Source organism: Saimiri boliviensis, chromosome 7, assembly GCF_048565385.1.
Source record: "Saimiri boliviensis isolate mSaiBol1 chromosome 7, mSaiBol1.pri, whole genome shotgun sequence".
Lineage (NCBI taxonomy): Eukaryota > Metazoa > Chordata > Mammalia > Primates > Cebidae > Saimiri > Saimiri boliviensis.
The window spans coordinates 24,262,508-24,282,310 of NC_133455.1; the positions used below are offsets into that span (position 1 = coordinate 24,262,508).

Consider the following 19,803-nt stretch of genomic DNA (forward strand, 5'->3'; position numbering starts at 1 on the left):
TTATTTTTCTGGTAGGGTCTCTCTCTGTTGCCCAGGCTGGAGTGCAGTAGTGGGATCATGGCTCACTGCAGCCTCAACCTTCTGTGCTCAAGCGATCCTCCCACCTCAGCCTCCCAAGTAGTTGGGACCACAGGCATCCACTACCATGCCCAGCTAATGTTTTTTTTTTTTTTTTAATTTTTCAAAGATACAGTATCTCACTATGCTGCCCAGGCTGGTCTTGAATTCCTGTGCTCAAGCAATCCTCCCACCTTGGCCTCCCAAAATGCTGGGATTACAGGCATGAGCCACCACACCCAGCACCCTGGACTTTCTTCAAAAAGTCTGTAAGGACTCAAAGCCGTGATAGAAAGGACTTGCACATCGGTATCACTATCCCCTTGAGAGATTGTGAGGTCAGAGCACATCTGCAAGGTCAGACACGGCTTCAGGAGAGCAAGAAGTCCAGACTGAAGGGGCCTGCATGGCCCTAGAGGCTGTGGAGCTGGATGATGGGGCAGATGTGCCCAAGGAGTTTGCCAACCCCATTGATGGTGAGAGGGTCCTGCAGTTGGAGAATCAGCCTGGGCCATGGTCAAGGTTGCCTTCCCAGCAGGCAATTTCAGTGCTATAACCCCAAAACCCATCCCAAAGCTGGCAGACAGCACGAGTTTTGTGTTTGGGAGTGAGAAAGTTGGAAGGAGACAGGTAATTTTGTCCCTGAGTCCCAGATGAAGAAACTGTTGCCCAGAGAAATCAAAGCTTCTTCCAGAGCAGCAAGAAACAGCATAGTTTGCAGGAACATACTGCATAAGAGTGGGGCCCGTGGGTCTCAAACTCAAATGCCTGCAGGGCCTGGCAAACGGGACCACATGCCAAGTGAGAGCAACACAGAGCATGTGCAAGGAGAAGAGCAAAAGACCCTTAGGGCTGGAGATAATCCAGAGAAGAGGAGACAGTGGCCAGCTGTGGAGGGCATGACCCATCTAAAACAGGGGTTGGTGGGGGGCTGGGGTCACCACTGCCCAGACCTAGCACAAGTCCAATGCAGGAATGTGGGCTCCAGACGGCCAGGTATTCTACTTTTGCAAGAGACATTGGGATTCTGGCTTTTTATGTGAATTTTCCTTATTCAAACATTTTGGCACCAGGCACGGTGGCTCACACCTGTAATTCCAGCACTTTAAAAGGCTGAGGGAGGATCACTTGAGCCCAGGAGTTTGAGACCAGCCTGGGCAACATAGTGAGAGCCCGTCTCTATTTTAAAAAATGGTATCCACTTTAACCTTTTGAAAATATGATGTGAGAAAGTTTTTGTGGGCCTAATGTGACCTTTAGATGACCAAAATGTTAGATATAGACAGATAAGTCTAAATTCTGAAACAAATGTACTTACAAACAGTATTCTGACTTAATACAAAGATATCCTCACTCACATAACCTACTATGTGAATAGGAAACCCAGGAATTGTGCAGTGCCCAATCTGCCCAACTGTACATGGCAGTCCTGATACTGTAACTCTTGAAGTTATTAGTCTTCCCAACCCCAGTCCAACTCAATAGAAATGCGAACCCTCATCCATTAACTCTCCAAACCATGAGAAGAAGTCTTTCACCTGTCTTGGGCACTAGCGCTGTCCAGTAAGGCCATCTAGGGGAAGCTTTAGCCATCTTGACCAGATTTGCTCTGTTCTCTAGGGTTGTGAAATTCCGTCGCACAGGCGAGAGTGCAAGGTCAGAGGACGACACGGCTTCAGGAGAGCATGAAGTCCAGATTGAAGGGGTCCGCGTGGGCCTAGAGGCTGTGGAGCTGGATGATGGGGCAGCTGTGCCCAAGGAGTTTGCCAATCCCACCGATGGTGAGAGGGCCCTGCAGTGGGGAATCGGCCTGGGCCACAGTCAAGGTTGCCCCCAGCAGGCAGTTTCAGAGGGGTCTTGTGAAGGGGCAGTTGGGAGGGCCCAGAGGGCCAAGGGGTGAAGCTGGAAGTGGGGGTTGAGCCTCCAGGGCTTACTTCAGCTGGCAAGGTTACATCACAATCCCTGCAAGTCAGCATCACTGCATAACACTTGGCTGAGAATGGCACTAACAATGACGATGATGACAAAGATGGTGATGGTGATGATGACGGTGGTGGTGATCATGATAGTAATGATGATGATGGTGATGATCACAGTGATGAAGATGGTGATGATCACAGTGATGAAGATGGTGATGATAAGGATGGCAATGGTGATGGTGATAGTGATGATGATGAAGGTGGTGATGATGAGATGATGGTGATGATTGTGGTGGTGATGATGATGGTGATGATGATGATGGTGGTGATAGTGATGATGGTGATGATCATAGTGATGAAGATGGTGATAATAAGGATGGCAATGGTGATGGTGATGATAGTGATGACAATGAAGATGGTGATGACAGTGATGATGAAGATGGTGATGATGAGATGATAGTAATGATGGTGGTGCTGATGATGGTGATGATGATGGTGGTGATGATGATGCTAGTGATGCTGGTGGTGATGAAGATGATGATGGTGGTGATGATGGTGTTGATGAAGATGATGGTGGTGATGATGATGGTAGTGATGATGGTGTTGTTGGCAAAGATGATGATGGTGTTGATGATGAAGTTGGTGGTGGTGATGATGAAGATGATGATGATGGTGTTGATGAAGATGGTGGTGGTGATGATGGTAGTGATGATGGTGTTGATGATGAAGATGACAGTGGTGATGGTGATGATGATGATAGTGGTGATGATGATGAAGATGATGGTGGTGGTGATGATGATGGTAGTGATGATGGTGATGATGAAGATGATAGTGGCAATGATGAAGATGATGGTGGTGGTGATGGGATGGTAGTGATGATGGTGTTGATGAAGGTAATGATGATGATGGTGGTTGTGCTGCTGAAGTTGATAATCGTGATGATGAAGATGATGGTGGTGGCAATGATGATGGTGATGATGGTGGTGGTGTTGATGATGATGGTGGTGATGGTGTTGATGAAAATGATGAAGATGATGGTGGTGATGAAGATGATGATGGTGATGAAGATGATGGTGGTGATGATGACGGTGGTGGTGATGGTAGTGATGATGATGGTGGTGGTGGTGGTAATGATGGTGGTGGTGATAATGATGGTAGTGATGGTGTTGATGAAAATGATGAAGATGATGGTGGTGATGATGAACATGATGATGATGGTGATGATAGTGGTGGCGATGATGATGGTGATGATGAAGATGATGATGGTGATGATGATAAAGATGGTGCTGGTGGTGATGGTAGTGATGATGGTGTTGATGATGAAGATAATGATGATGATGGTGGTTGTGTTGCTGAAGATGATGATAATGGTGATGAAGATGATGGTGGTGATGATGATGATGGTTGTGGTGATGATGGTGGTGATGATGATTGTGGTAATGATGATGGTGATAGTGATGATGGTTAGGATGACAGTGTAATGACAATGGTGGTGATGATGTTGATTATGATGATAGTGTGATGCTAATGGTGACACTGATGATGGTATGCGAGCAGCTAACATTGGCTGAGCATTTACTCTGTGCCAGGCACTGCTCTAACCAGTTTACATGTTTTATCCATTTAATCCTCACAACAGTTCCAATTGGAACTATTACCAACATCTTCCCCATTTTGCAGGTGAGGAAACTGAAGCACAGAAGGGTTAAGTATCTTGCTGAAGGTTATACAGCTAGGAATTAGCCAATTTGGATTTATACCCAGGAAATCTGGCCTCAGAGCCCACATTCTTACCCATGACCTTGTGCTACCTCTGAGGCAGTGCTGTGGGACCTGTTCTCCAACTTCCCTCACTTCTTAATGCTGTTGGATAAAAACATTCTATGAATTCCTGTAAAGACTCAGATTCCAAATCTAAGAAATGTCTAATGATTTGAACCCCAGGCCTGTTGTTGGCAAAGATAAGGTGGCAATGACGGGGGACAGAGGCAAGCTGAGGCTTTACTCTGAGGCTGATCTGGGCCTGACTCCCAACTCTACAACGTGCCACCTGTGTGACACAGGGCAAGCCCATGTCCTCCTCTGTAAAATGGGGCTGATTCTAGGCCTTAACTCATAGGGTTGTGATGGTTATTAAATGAAATAATGCACATCTAGCTTTTGGCACAGTGCCTGGCAGACAGTAAGCACTCAGTAAGTGCCCCACAATAGTGTTACTACTGTTCTTCCTATGGATGACTTTTTTTTTTTTTTTCTGGAGAAAACCACAGCCTGCTAATGTGATCAACACCAACTCACACATCTGGAGAAAATTATTATTGACATACAAGGCCCATGGTTGAAATTCCAAAAAGTTAACAACTCCCAGCAGGGGCTGATGAGATCCTCGGAGGTCGCTCATGGGGCAACCCAGCATCCTCCTTTCGTATTTTTATTTTTTTCAGATGGAGACTCACTCTGTCACCCAGGCTGGAGTGCAGTGGTGCAGTCTTGGCTCACTGCAACCTCTGCCTCCCGGGTTCAAGCGATTCTCCTATCTCAGCCTCCTGAGTGGCTGGGACCATAGGCATGTACCACCACACCGGGCTAATTTTTGTATTTCTAGTAGAAATGCAAAACACATCATTCCATCTGAGTGAGGATGGAAACCCCTAGTAAAGACAGGGTTTCGCCATGTTGGCCAGAATGGTCTCAAATTCCTGGCCTCAGGTGATCCACTTGCCTCAGCCTCCCAAAGGGCTGGGATTTCAGGTGTGAGCTACTGCACCCAGCTGTATTTTTAATTAACTGTTCATTTTTAAATTATTATGGCTTTGCAAAAAAAAAATTTCAGATATAGTACAGACAGTTCTCACATACCCTTCACCCAGCCGCCCCTAATGTTAACAGCTAAAAAAAATATTGTCAACACTAAAAAAAATTAACGTTGGTGTGCTACTATTAGCTCAACTCCAGACTTTACGTAGATTTCACCAGTCATTGTGGTTGTGCTGTTTCCAGATACAATCCAGCACGGCACGTTGGGTTCAGTGTTGGTGTTGCAGTTTAGTTTAGTTTTGCTTTTTTGGATTTTTTTTTTTTTAACAGAATCTTGCTCTGTCACCCAGGCTAGAGTGCAGTGGTGTGATAACAGCTCACTGCAACTTTGAAACCTCCCTGGCTGAAGCCTCCCAGGTAGCTAGGACCATAGATATGAGCCACCACTCACTGCTAATTTTTTTTTTTTAATTTTTAGTCTCACTATGCTGCCCAGGCTGCTCTTGAACTCCAGGGCTCAAGTGATCCTCCTGCCTCAGCCTCCCAAAGTGCTGGGATTACAGGCATAAGCCACAGCACCTGGCCATCTTTTAGTATGTTTCAAAAACTTATTAGCTTATAAATGATAACTATGTTTTTTCTGAGCATGAAAATAACACCTGTTTATTTGGAAAGCATTCAGACATTAAAGAAATAGCCAAAGTAGGAAAGTGAGTATTGTTTTCAAAGACGAGTCTGGTAACAGTTTGTAAGATGTCCACCCCTGCTTGGTGCACTCACACACACACATATACACATTTTATCACAAAGAAAACTCCTGCAGTACGTACCTCTCCACAACCTTAGCTTTTCACTTAAGAATAAAGCGTTCACATCTTTCCATCTGAGTGCCGATGGAATTGTGCCTTTCAAAAGTATTTCAGGCCAGGCGTGGCAGCTCACATCGGTAATCCTGACACTTTGGGAGGCCGAGGCGGGAAGATAGCTTGAGCTCAAGAGTTAAAGACTACCCTGGGCAACATAGTGAGCCCTCATCTCTACAAAAAATAGAAAAAATTAGCTGGGCATGGCAGCATGTGCCTGTAGTCCCAGCTGAGTAGCCTCTTGAGTAAGAGGCTGAGGCAGGAGAATGACTTGGGCCCAGGAGATAGAGGCTGCAGTGAGCTCTGATTGCACCACCGCACTCCAGCCTGGGCCGCAGAGCAAGACCCTGTCTCAAAAAAAAGCAAAACAAACAAAAAAGTATTTCTTTTTTTCTGGCCATGGAAAAAATAAAATTGTAAAAGGAAGAAAGTGAATTCTCATATAATTTTTTCCTTTCCCCCTCTGACAGCAAACAAATTAAACCATAATTCAAAGCCTTGTATATATTCTATGCATAGACACATGTGCATATATTTATGCCCACATGCATACATTTCCAAGAATAGAACCATGCTCAGTACTTTGTTGTCGATCTTGTTTTGTTTTCAAACATTAGTTAAAAATATACTTTGTGTATCTTTCTATATCTGAACATTCCTATTAACATTTGAGTCATATTTCATAATGTAGATATTTAATAATTTATATATGTATAATATCTGCTTAATAATTTATTTAACCAACCCCCTGTTGACGGACGTTCTGGGTTTTTCAGTTTCTCCTGCTATAAGCAATGCTGCAGTTGTAGGATATCGCTTCACACCGGAATATTGTTCTAGGATAAGTTCTAAAAGCAGCATGTAGTGCCTTTAATTTGCTTGGCTGGGGACCACCCCAGGCAACCCCACTCGAGGACAGCTGGAAGGCACACTGATTCCTTCCTCCCCTCTCCCTTTCTCCTTCCCAGATACTTTCATGGTGGAAGATGCGGTGGAAGCCATTGGCTTTGGAAAATTTCAGTGGAAGCTGTCTGTTCTCACCGGCTTGGCTTGGGCAAGTATTTCTGGGGGGCAGTGGCTCAGTCTCCAAGAAACCCCCATGCTGTTCCACTGGGTTTCCATGGTCTGTAAGGAAGGACACAGTTCTTTGCACATGGAGACTTTGATTGAATTCCAATCAACAAAATTTGTGTGGAGTGAGAAATGGTGATAACGAGGTGTATGCTTGAAGAGAGCTGGATGTGGTTGGCCGTTGCCCTCAAGGAGGAACTGAAGTTTCTAGCTAATTAAGTGGCTTTTAACTCTTTGGGCTCAGGGCTACTGTGAGATTAAGGTGTCAGCTGTGGATCTCTCCGTAGAAAAACATGCACAGGTTAAAAATGTTCCTTCTGCTTCAAGACTCTCAGCATCCCTCATTCAAATCCCCTAGTTACGGCAAACAGCGCAGCCAAACCTTTAATATACTTGAAATTAATTTTTGTGAATGGCAGGAGATGGCAATCTAACTACATATTTTTCCAAATGGATCATCAATTTCCCCACATTTCTCCCACTAATTGGAAAAGCTGCCTTTATCGTATGCAAAATTCCCATGGCCACATGGGCTGTGCTTCTAGGTTCCACGTCCGTCCTAGTCTGTCTAGTTTCGTAAAGGCACATGATGTTTAATTGCTAGGGCTTCCGAGTTTGCTTTAATGTATTAAAAGGTCACACTTGTTAACTACACTGATAATTATATTCTATTCTACATGAACAAATTACCTATAAGCCAAAGACAAGCTAGTCTTTAATTGCACTAAAAATATCATTGTCTCTCTGCCTTTATGAAAATGTTTTTTTCCCTCAGATTTTAGGAATATGTTTTCCCACTTTGTTTGTGGGGTGCTCATATTTTTTATAACACAGAAAACACCCACAAAAATAATATAAAATGTCTATCTGTCCATTCCTGCAATGGTGATGCAGTTTTAACTGCTGGAGCTTTAAGTGTGGTTTGATGTGCGGCAGGGCACTTGCAGTGGGTAGAGAGGGGTATGCTCTGTCTCTGCCTCTGGGGTTATGGACTTGGCCAGCCTTCCCTGGCACCAAGCAGCGTCCTGGCCTCATGGTGTCTCCGTCCTCTCTGCAGATGGCTGATGCCATGGAGATGATGATCCTCAGCATCCTGGCGCCACAGCTGCATTGCGAGTGGAGGCTCCCAAGCTGGCAGGTGGCCCTGCTGACCTCGGTAGGCAGCCCAGCAGCTCCCTCCTGTTGCATACAGTTCTGCTCCCCTGGGGTGTCCTGTGGGATATCTTCCTTCTTCCACTGCCGAAGGCTCAGCAGAAAAGAATTAAGCCCTGATGGAAGCACTGTCCTCCCCCCACCTCACGTATCTTAGCAGGTTTATAGCCAACTCTACTCCACCCAGAGGGTGTCCCGGACATCCTGTTCCATCGTGAGGAGCTTGAAACCCACCTGTGCATATCACTTAAACTTTATAAGCCTGTTTTCTTGACTGCAAACAGGACATGCCAATCCCCACACCCCTAGGATGATTTGAGGACTGGAAACAACACAGTGCCTGGCATATAGTAGGTGTTCAATAAATTGGAGTTATTGCTCCTTGGAATTAAGGCTTGAAGGAGGAGGCTGCAGAACTCTTACTTTTTGTCTGGAACAGATAAGCAGCAACCTCTTAAAAGAGAGAGGAATGGGCCAGGTGCAATGGCTCATGCCTATAGTCAAGGCGGGTGGATCACCTGAGGTCAGGAGTTTGAGATCATTCTGACCAATAGGGTGAAACCCCATCTCTACTAAAAATACAAAAATTAACCGGGCATGGTGGCACCTGTAATCCCAGCTACTCAGGAGGCTGAGACAGGAGCATTGATTGAACCTGGAAAGTAGAGGTTGCAGTGAGCTGAGATCGTGCCATTACACTTCAGCCTGGGTAACAGAACGAGACTCCATCTCAAATTGAAAAAAAAAGAAAAAGAAAGAAAACAGAGAGAGAGAGGAATGGCCAGGCTGGATAAGAGGATAACAAGGATAATCACAAAAGCTAATCACTAATACTTAGTGGAGCACTTACTGTGCAAAGGCCTTTACTGCACTGCATACAATATATGCATAACTTACACGTGCTCTTTAATCCTCACAGACCTATGAGCTAGGCACTATGATTAGTTGAGCAAAATGAGGCACAAAAAGAGGTTAATCACTTGCTCAAGATCACAGACCTAGCCAGTAATGGAGTCACTGCCAATTCAGGATGCCTCCCAGAATGCTGCTTTTTTATAGATAACTGTTCTGGAATGGCCTGAGTGCCTTCCACACAGCATGACCTAGTCTGATATTGGCAATAAGGTCACGCAGCTCAGTGGGAAGCACTTCATGGCACAGACACCTGTGTTTTTGTTGTTTAGTCAGCTCCAGAATTGTGACCTTGAGTGAGGTGCTTGATGGCCATATTTTGTGGCCTGCAAAATGGGTTGACAATGCCTGTTTTTCTGCAGTGGGGTAACAAAATACACACAGCACCTAGCACGCACCAGGGGCTGAGTCCATGATACTTCTTTCTTATATTCCTCCTTCTCACCAATACCTCCTAAAGAGTAACTGCAGGCTGGGTGCAGTGGCTCATGCCTGTAATCCCAGCACTTTGGGAGGCTAAAGTGGGCAGATAACTTAAGGCCAGGAGCTCAAGACTAGCCTGGCCAACATGGTGAAACCCTGTCTCTACCAAAAATACAAAAATTAGATGGGTGTGGTGGTGTGTGCCTATAATCCCAGCTACTTGGGAGGCTGAGGCAGGAGAATTGCTTCAACCTGGGAGGTGGAGGTTGCAGTGAGCTGAGATCTCGCCACTACATTCCAGCCTGGGTGACAGAGTGAGACTCCGTCTCAAAATAATAACAGTAATAATGATGTTAATAATAATAACTGCTGGTTTGTGTTTTTGCAATGCAGGGCCTTTCTGGTCTCTTGCCATTGGATTATAACAACCACAATTTACTGAGCACTTATTTTGGGCCAGGCTAATGGTTTTGCATACATTATCTCTTTAGCCTTCTCAAGCCTATGAAAGAGGTGTTTTATTACTGTCACTTCTACAGATAAAGTAACTGAGGCTTAGAGAGAGACATTGACTTGCCCAAAGCTCAGACAGCCTGTAAGAGGCAGAGGCAGAATTGAAAGCCAGGCCTGGCGGGCTCAGAGCCCCTGCCTCAGGCTACTTTCTTGTGTTATGAGGTTTAGACCTGTTAAGTCTCATGGCGAATTTTCTATGGAAAAGTTAAGAGTCCTGCAGGAGTTGCTCCAAAGGCATGAAGTACCCAAGGAGGATATTACAAATGCACATTGTTGCCACTCAAAATACTGTGTAAGATGACCATAACTACTGTGATATAAGGAAATACAATGCAAGATTACCGTAATTACTGTAATATACAACCAGTACTAGGCTGTGCCAGAATCTCTCCTTTTGGGAAAAATGGGTGTTTTGAGGGATACTTACCTCTTTCGAGATGTAAGAATATCACTTAGCACATGACTAAGGCAACACTTTATCCCAAGACAGTAATCTTCAAACATCTTTGTTCTAGGTTGATCTAGAAAAGAATTAAAAACAAACCTTGTAGAATCCAGGACTGTCACACGTTTTTACATTGACATGAAATTTTTTAAATTGTAGGTTGCAGATGATACCATTGGGAATGTACTGAAATATAAAAATAAAAATAAAATGACTATATCATTTTAAAAAAATGTGTCTAATGAAATTGAAATACTTACCTGACATCTACCATCATTTGCTTTAAAATTAGATGAACAAGCTCTTTAGAGGAATTTGGAAAATTTGCACACCTGTTTTCTTGGAATTGATATTTCCATTCATTTCTCCATATAATTTTATCTTAATGTTTTCTTTTCTTTTTTTGAAATAGGGTCTTGCTGTGTTGCCCAGGCTGGAGTATAGTGGTGTGATCTTGTATCACTGCAACCTTTGCCTCCTAAATTCAAGTGATCCTCCCACCCCAGCCTCCTGAGCAGCTGGGGCCAAAGGCACATGCCATCACACTCAGCTAATTTTTGTACTTTTAGTAGAGACAGAGTCTTACCATGTTGGTCAAGCTGGCCTAATGTAATGTTTTCTTGTTTGAAAGGATCACATTCATTATCCTATTACAATTCTCTGTGACAGAATAAATAAGTGTTAAATTATTAGTTTTAATTCTCTGAGAAGGCTCTAAGCACTAAAGGTTTTCTCCTGCATTGACTTATTATAATTTTTAGTAGTATGCAATAGACCATAACAACAAGATATAATTAATTTTGGTAAATAATTGTTAAACATAAGCAAGCTTTTATCAGAAATGTATCCCTTAATGAATAGTGTGGAATGTTTCCCAAATATTTTATGTATTCCTGAATGATTATTGCTAAAGTGAGACAGGGTTCAGCACCAGTTATGTTCCTATTTGTCATTTCTCCTGAATGAATATGCATATGAAAAGCTGTGTTCACACGAAAAAAAGTTTTGAGGAACTGACGGATTCGCTAGAACCCAGCAAACTGATGCCACTTGATTTTTAAAAACACTTTCCAAAATGTGTGTGCCAAAGAGCACGCGGCTTTCATTTCTGAAAAACTATGTTCTGTGATCTAACTTGCCTACAGCTTGATTAGACTGTCCTTCGATTCTGTTGAAAGTAATAAGAAAGGTATCGGAAACCAGATGACTTGCAGAAGGATTTGTCAGGGCATCATTGGCTCCCCTTCGGAGGTACCCTGAAGGGTTTCCATTGAAAAGCAATGCCCTTTGAGGTGCCCTGGTCAGACTGGCCTAGAGAGGCATGGTGGAGGGGTGGCTGAGAAAGAGGGAGTCAGGCAGGAAATGGAGAAGACCCCTAACTCGTTCTTGAAAAAGAGTCTGCAGGGAAGCTGAAAACTTGGAAATGAATTCCCTTAAAATGATCCATTCGGGACCAGATGCAGTGGCTCTTGCTTGTAACCCCAGCACCTTGGGAGGCTGAAGTGGGAGGATCATTTGGAGCCAGGAGTTCAAGACCAACCTGGACAACAAAGTGAGATCCTGTCTCAAATAAATAAATAAATAAATAAATAAATAAATAAATAAATAAATAAATAGATAAATAAAATTAACCAGGCCTGGTGGTGCACAGCTGTCTTACCTACTCGGGAGGCTGAGGTGGGAAGATCACTTGAGCCCAGGAGGTTGAGGCTGCAATGAATCGCAACCACACCACTGCACTTCAGCCTGGGTGACAGAGCAAGATCCCATCTAAACAAACAAATAAAAAAAAATTATACGTACATAATCTGTGTCTGCTTCTACCTTGAAACACTTCTGTATACCATCCCCACTTCTCACCCTCAGACATGCCACAAGAAATGCTTTTGGGGTCAGACCAAACTGAGGCTGTGCCCTCCCCTCTCTGGCCCTCAGCTGCCTTATCTGTGAAATGGGGATAATAGAAGCACCCCCCTTGTAGGGCTCCTGCAAGGCTGTGGTAAGATGTGTGCATAAAGCCTTCAGCATGGTGTCTGGCACTTGCAGAGGGAAGAGCGTGGTGATGAGGCGCCAGTCTGCCTGCTCTGGTTTAAGACTTGTCTCTACCTTCTCCTTTCAGGGAGGCGAGCCGGTTTCTTAACCTATCTGAGCCTCAGTTCCCCATTCTGTCAAATGGGTAGGATCATTCAAGCCTCACCAGCTGCTACTCCAAGGATTAACAATGTAACAATTGCTTTGCCTCCCACATAATGAGTGGTTTCTCTTACTAATAGTTTACAGCTCCCAGCCCAGCCTCCCTGTGTCTGATTTTCCTACTCTCCAAACTCCACCTTGCAGCCCTTGGTATTTTCTCAGCAGTAGGGCAAGTGTTTCTTTGGGAAGGTGAGAAACTGGTCAAAAGCTAGCTCCGGGGCCAGAATGCCTGATTCCAGTGCCGGCTGCACCACTTAACACCTGTGTGACACTGGTTGCGCCTTTGCCTCTCTCTGAGTCTCAGTTCCCTCATCTGTCAAACAGGAATAATAATAGCACCCTCCCAATGGGATTGTTGGGCAGCTTGCCAGAAGCACTTAGAATAGTGTTTGACCTTGGCAGGTGCTCAGTGAATGTTAGATCATGGCTGTTACCTCGAGTGTGACATCACTGCTTACATTTGTTGTTCCTTTCTGTGCAGTGCTCCAAGTCCTCTGTCTAATGAAAACTGTCTTTCCCCCACAGGTGGTCTTTGTAGGCATGATGTCCAGCTCCACGCTCTGGGGAAATATCTCAGATCAGTACGGCAGGAAAACAGTAAGGCAACCTCTTCTAAACGCATGTCCTTGGGGGTCACTTGGTGATGGTATGGACAAGTAGCAAACCTGTTTTGCGTTAGCAATTGGGAAGCCTAATGAGGATTACGTTAAAGTACTGTGAGAAGACGTTGTTGTAAGGCTGCTGTGGACTCTTCAAAGCATTCCTAGTCGGGTCCAACCATATACATTTTGGAATCTAGACAATCGGTGCCTATTCATATCTCCAGGACAGGAACCATATCCTCATTGGCTGGGGCAGTCAAGAGATAGTAGATAAAGCCATTGATTCTCTTGCCCTAAAGACAGCCATTTCTCAAATTTTTTGTTTGTTTGAGACAGGGTCTTGCTGGGGTGCAGTGGCACAGTCTCAGCTCACAGTAGCCTCAACCTCTGAGGCTCAGGCAATCCTCCCCTTAGCCCCCCAGGCAGCTGGGACTACAAGCATGTCCCAATACGCTCAGCTAATTTTTGTATTTTTTTGTAGAAATGGGGTTTCACCATGTTGCCCAGGCTGGTCTCAAATTCCTGGCCTCAAGCGATCCTCCTGCCTTGGCCGCCCACAATACTAGGATTACAGATATGAGCCACTCACTGCACCCAGAGAGCCATTTCTCCATCCCAGCAGGACTGGGCTCCAGTGTCTGCTGTGGGAACCTGTTCACGAAGACGCCCTGAATGATCTGCCTTCCCTTCCCTGTCCCACTTCTCCACTCCCCTACTGGAATCACTGCTCAAATAACTACCTGTGCTAGGGTCCTTATCTTTGAGCCAGCTTTTGGGGGAGCCCAGACATGATACGAAATGGTTTTGCAAACAAGAAGGAAGAGAGACCTTACAGCTCAGGGCCTTGAAGTCAGGTGGACCTGGGTTCAGTCTCAATTTTGCCACTTCTGGCTGTATGACCTTGAGCGAGCAAATTGACTTTTTATTTATTTATTTTTTTAGACAGAGTCTTGCTCTGTCATCCAGGATGGAGTGTAATCGTGCAGTCTCGGCTCACTGAAACCTCTGTCTCCTGGGCTCAAGTGATTCTCCTGCCTCAGCCACCTAAGTAGCTGGGATTATAGGCACTTGCCACCACACTCGGCTAATTTTTGTGTTTTTAGTAGAGACGGGGTTTCACCGTGTCGGCTAGGCTGGTCTCAAACTCCTGACCTCAAGTGACCCAGCCACCATGGCCTCCCAAAGTGCTGGGATTACAGGCATGAGCCACAGCACCCGGCCAAATTGACCTCTCTGATCGTCCATTTCCTAATATGTATAAAGAAGAAAATAACAGAACCTGTACTGGAGGGTAAATAGAGGTGAATTAGGGTTAATTGAGGTGTAAATCACTGCTTCTTTTGGGGTTTTTTGTTTTTGCTTTTTGAGACAAGATCTTGCTCTGTTGCCCAGGCTGGAGCGCAGAGGTGCAATTGTAGCTCACTGCAGCCTTGACCTCCTGGACTCAAGCAATCCTCTCACCTCAGCCTCCCAAGTAGCTGGGACAAGACTTGTCCCACCATGCCCAGCTAACTGTCTTTTAATTTTTATATTTATAGAGAGACAGGGTCTCACTATGTTGCCCAGGCTGGTCTCAAACTCCTGGCCTCAAGCAGTCCTCCCACCTCAGCCTTCCAAAGTGCTGGGGTTACAGATGTGAGCCACTGTGTAATCACTTTGTACAATAGCAGGCATGTGGTAGGCACAGGACACGTGTAAACTGAAACTCCAAGTGTAACTTTTTTTTTTTTTTTTTTTTTTTTGAGAGTGAGTCTGACTCTGTTGCCCAGGCTGGAGTACAGTGGCGTGATCTTGGCTCACTGCAACTTCCACCTCTTGGGTTTAAGCAATTCTCTGCCTCAGCCTCCTGAGCAGCTGGGATTACAGGCATGCACCACCATGCCCAGCTCATTTTTGTATTTTTAGTAGAGACCAGATTTCACCATCTTGGCTAGGCTGGTCTTGAACTCCTGACCTTGTGATCCACGCACCTTGCCCTCCCAAAATGCTGGGATTACAGGAGTGAGCCACCGTGCCTGGCCCAACTATAGCATTTCTGACAAGTCCCCATGCAATATCAATGCTGCTAGTCTTGGGACCACACTTTGAAAACGATTGGCTTAGACTAAGAATAATCTACTACTGGAGCTGGGAATGGGCTACCTGAACAAACCTAGAATTCTGTTAGGAAGGAAGAAGTGAGATCTGGATGCTCGGTAGGTAACAGGCAATCTCCACTACAGCTAGCAAGTCATGGGCCTAAAACAAAATAGTGCCTTGTCTAGCAGGCGCGATACAAAGTGTGGTTCATGCATTAGCTCATCCAATCCCCATAATAACCAGTGAAGTAGGTGCTGTTATCACTCTGACTTGACAGAAAAGGAAACTGAGGCACAGAGCGTGGGCAACTTACCCAGGGCCACACGGTTTGTGTGTCACAGAGCCAGGCCTTGCTCATTCTACATCTAGTGCTTTGTCTTCACTGTGATGCCAGTGGCTTGAATGTGTAGGTGCTCTAGAAGCAGGCGATGGCTCAATGAATGAGTGAATGTTCCAGCAACGCCGTAGAGGAGGCAGACTCCTGCTGCATGCCCTCTCACTGCTACTGCGCAGGAAACTTGGGCCAGCAGACACCTGGAAGACAGTGATCAATATAACAGCTAGGACATGGTGCTCAATGTAACGGTCAAGAATGTAAGTCCGGAGGCAGAAGGTTGGAAACTAAATGCAGCCACGATGGCCCTCGTGGTCTTCATTGGTGATGGGGCTGGAGAGGGCAGTTGGGAAAGCCTCTCCCAGACTCCTCAAGGAAGCAAAAGCTGCTATTCCCCACCTCCCGGTTAACCCAAGAAGGAATTACTCTTGTCCTCAGTGGCAGCTCTCTAGATCCTGCTCCCATCTGCCCTCCCACCCATTTCCTGTTTCTGGAGCCTATGAGTGATGGCATCGTGATTTGCTGGTTGGAAGAATGAACAAGAGGGACAGGACAGGAGGGAGGGAGGGAGGGAGGGATGGGAAAGGGGGAAAGGAAAAAGGGAAGGAGGGGGAAGGAAGGAAGGAGGGAGGGAGGGAGGGAGGGAAAGAGGGAAAAAAAGGGAGGAAGGAAAGAAGAAGGGAGGGAGGGAAAAGGGACAGAGGGAGGGAAGGAAGAAAAGAGGGGCCGGGCGTGGTGGCTCATGCAGATCACCTGAGGTCAGGAGCTCAAGCCCAGCCTGACCAACATGGTGAAGTCCCATCTCTACTAAGACTACAAAATTGCGCTGGGCGCGGTGGCTCAAGCCTGTAATCCCAGCACTTTGGGAGGCCGAGGCGGGTGGATCACGAGGTCAAGAGATCGAGACCATCCTGGTCAACATGGTGAAACCCCGTCTCTACTAAAGGTGCAAAAAATTAGCTGGGCATGGTGGTGCGTGCCTGTAATCCCAGCTACTCAGGAGGCTGAGGCAGGAGAATTGCCTGAACCCAGGAGGCGGAGGTTGCGGTGAGCCGAGATCGCGCCATTGCACTCCAGCCTGGGTAACAAGAGCGAAACTCCGTCTCAAAAAAAAAAAAAAAAAAAAAAAAAAAGACTACAAAATTAGCCAGGCGTCGTGCCACATACCTGTAATCCCAGCGACTCAGGAGCAACACTGTGCCATTGCACTCCAGCCTGGGCAACAAGAGCAAAACTTCATCTCAGGGAAAAAAAAAAAAAAAAGAAAGAAAGAAAAGGGGGAAAGAAGAAAGGAACAAGGGGGAGAGGCAGGAAAGGAGGGAGAGAGGAAGAAAGGAAGGCGGTAGGGAGAGAGAGTGAGGAAGGGAGAGAAAGAAGAAAAAAGGAAGAAAGGAGGGAGGGAAAGTGGAAGGAGAGAAGGGAAAAAACACTTCTGAAAATAGAGTCGTTTTTGTTTCGGTGGAGCTGAGCAGCAGTTAAAAGAACTGTAAACCTGTGGGTGTCTGAGGCTGAACCCAATGTTAATCTTCAAGCCTTTAAAATCAACAAAGGAGGCCGGTTGTGGTGGCTCAGGCCTGTAGTCCCAGCACTTTGAGAGGCCAAGGCAGACAGATCACCTGAGCTCAGGAGTTTGAGACCAGCCTGGGCAATATGGCAAAACCCCATCTCTATAAAAAATACAAAACTTAGCCAGGCACAGTGGTGGGTACCTGTAGTGCCAGCTACTTGAGAGGCTAAGGCAGGAGAATTGCTTGAATCTGGGAGGCAGAGGCTGCAGTGGGCCGAGATTGTGCCATTGCACTCTAGCCTGGGCAACAGAGCAAGATACTGTCTGAAAAAAATAAAATTCATTTATTTGTTCCTGAGACAGACATGCACACGTGTGCACACATGCACACACACACACACACACACACACACACTCAGGAATCCATAATGAGGAAATTTGCGGAAGCCCAAATTCTGCTATCCAATTGCTGAAGTATAAAGCAGTGAGGAATATAAGGGAAAGTGAGTAAAAATACCTTGACTTTGGGCTTAGACCCAATGCTGCGTGACTAAAGCAAGCCACTCCTCACCTAGGGCCAAAAGTTCCTTATTTATATTAGAGGAGGTAGGATTAGGTAACATAGATACTCATAGCTACCATTCATTGAATCCCCAAAATGAAAGGGCAAGTGGGTTTTTGTCCCTGTGTCTGTTCTAATCATTTATTAGAGGATGCCAGAAACATGGACTTGAGGAGTCAGAAGACTCAGTGGGACAGTGCTGTGATTGATTAGTGATGTCTGCCACACGCACAGCACTGAAGAGTATGCAGGGAATTTAGTAAACTCCACGAGGAAAGCGGTTGCATTTGTTTTGTTCACTGAGTTGACCCCAGAGCCTGACCTCCCTGGCTCAGAGTGCGCAATCAAGAAATACTTCTCGAGTGACTGAGCTGGGGTGGATGAGAACCAGACCTCCTCATTTCCACTCTCTGCTACTTTCTTATCCTCTCCAGAGTAGCAACTGCCTCAACTAATGAATGTTCATTGTTGACCTGGAAAGTTCACAAAGGTTGTTCCTGTAGGATCCTAACTTCCCTTGGATGAGTATGTTTACTCTGCCACCAGGGGCATTAATTCACGTGGTGTTCCCATATGGACATCTTCATGTTGGTGAGGGGCCTCAGAGGAGACAGCTCTAAGCTGGGATTTTAAATAGATTTATAGAGGGGTTTTCAGATTGTAACCATATTTTGGCACCTTCCGGAAGAGTAGTTCGCAGTGCAGAGCTGGGGGGACTTAGCAATGTCTAGAGACCTTTTTGATTGTCACACCTTGGGGGAGGGGTGTGCTACTGGCTGGCATCCAGTGCGTAGGGGCCTAGGATTCTGCTCCACAGCCCACAGTGCATGGGACAGCCCCCACCACAAAGAGCGACCCAGTCCAAGATGTTGAGGTTGAGAAACCAGGCTCTGGAGAACACGTGCAGACAGTATCACCAAGTTGTAGTGATGTGGCACCCGTTCTTCATGATCTTTCTTCATCTCCTGGGCCTGCTCAGCCCTCATTTCAATATTTACCTAACAAGCTCATTTTGACAAATGAAATAATGCAGTGTCATTGTGAAAAGCCTGGGTTTTGAGGCCAGACTGCTTGGGTTCAAATCCCAGCTCCTCTACTTAAGGGCTGTATATTGGGCAAGCTATTCAACTTCTTTGTGTCTGTTTTCTCATCTGTAAGTGGGATAATCATAGCCTCTCCCATAGGACTGTTAGGAGGAGTAAATGGCTCTTGTACATAAAGCTCTTGGCACAGAGGAAATTACATAAATGTCCATTATTATACCTATCATTTGCCAAGCTTGTGGTGCCTGTAAATGGCAAAGCCAGCACTGAAATGCAGGCATGCCTGGCTCCAGAGTCCACACCCTTAACCCTGACCATGGCTGCCAGGAGACATAACTTAATTATTCCCCAGAATTTCGTTGATTAGTTGGACATTCACTCATCCCAAAGAGATGAAGCCCAGGAGGGCTGCCCATATGGTGTCCCACCAGTTCTCCCAACCAGCATGATAAATTCCACACCCAACATGAAACCGGCCTGACCAGAGAGAGAGAGAAAGAGTCCCCAGATTGCAGAGCTTCCTCCTCCCCAGCATGGAATTCTGGCCCAACCTCAGGAAGGACAGATCAGATTCTAATTATAAAGCTTCCCCAGAATTCCCCCAGGAACTGGGCAAGCCAGGCAGCTGGCGAGCCTTGGCAACCACCGAGAACCTCCTAGATCCGCCCTGGCTTAGCTACAAGGTTCCTGCCAGGCCGTTCACTGTGTGATACTGCGGGGCATTCACATGCAGGGTTAGGACTCAGGGAGCCACTTTGGTTCCTACAGAAGTTTCTACCACCTGGGAGTTTGTGGCGGCCACGGAAAGGCGAAGGCAACTGTAGGTGTGTGGTCTTGAAGACGTGGAGATAAACACATCCAGGTTCATATCACAGTACATCCCTGTTGACCGAGGTGACCTTTAGCAAGATGCTTCACCTCTCTGAGCTTCAGTTTCCCCATCTGCAAAATACTCCATAATAGGTATTTGAATGGGGGAATTAAATAAGAAAATGTATCCAGGCATGGTGGCACGTGGCTGTGGTCCAGGCTACTTGGGGGCTGAGGTGAGAGGAGTGCTTGAGCCCAGGAGTTCAAGGCTGCAGTGAGCTGTGATCGTGCCACTGCACTCCAGCCTGGGTGACAGAGCAAGATGTCATCTCTAAAAAGGAAAGAAAAGGAAGGAAGGAAGGGAGGGAGGGAGGGAGGGAGGGAGGGAGGAAGAGTCTAATACACTTAGAATATGGTATGGACCTGTAATGCTAGCACTTTGGGAGGTCATAGTGGGCAGATCATGAGGTCAAGAGACTGAGACCATCCTAGCCAACATGGTGAAACCCCGCCTGTACTAAAAATACGCAAAATTAGCTGGGCATGGTGGCATGCGCCTGT

The 19,803-nt window shown here is 46.0% G+C and overlaps 1 protein-coding gene across 1 annotated transcript in view; it reads left to right on the forward strand.

The window, feature by feature from the left end:
• Nucleotides 1-19,803, forward strand: part of SVOP (SV2 related protein) — a 104,075-nt gene that overhangs the window by 23,300 nt on the left and 60,972 nt on the right. The window contains exons 2-5 of the mRNA XM_003932278.3: nt 1,678-1,838; nt 6,565-6,650; nt 7,725-7,823; nt 12,831-12,902. Of these exons, the coding sequence (XP_003932327.1) occupies nt 1,678-1,838; nt 6,565-6,650; nt 7,725-7,823; nt 12,831-12,902 (418 nt within the window). The remainder of the gene's footprint in view (nt 1-1,677; nt 1,839-6,564; nt 6,651-7,724; nt 7,824-12,830; nt 12,903-19,803) is intronic.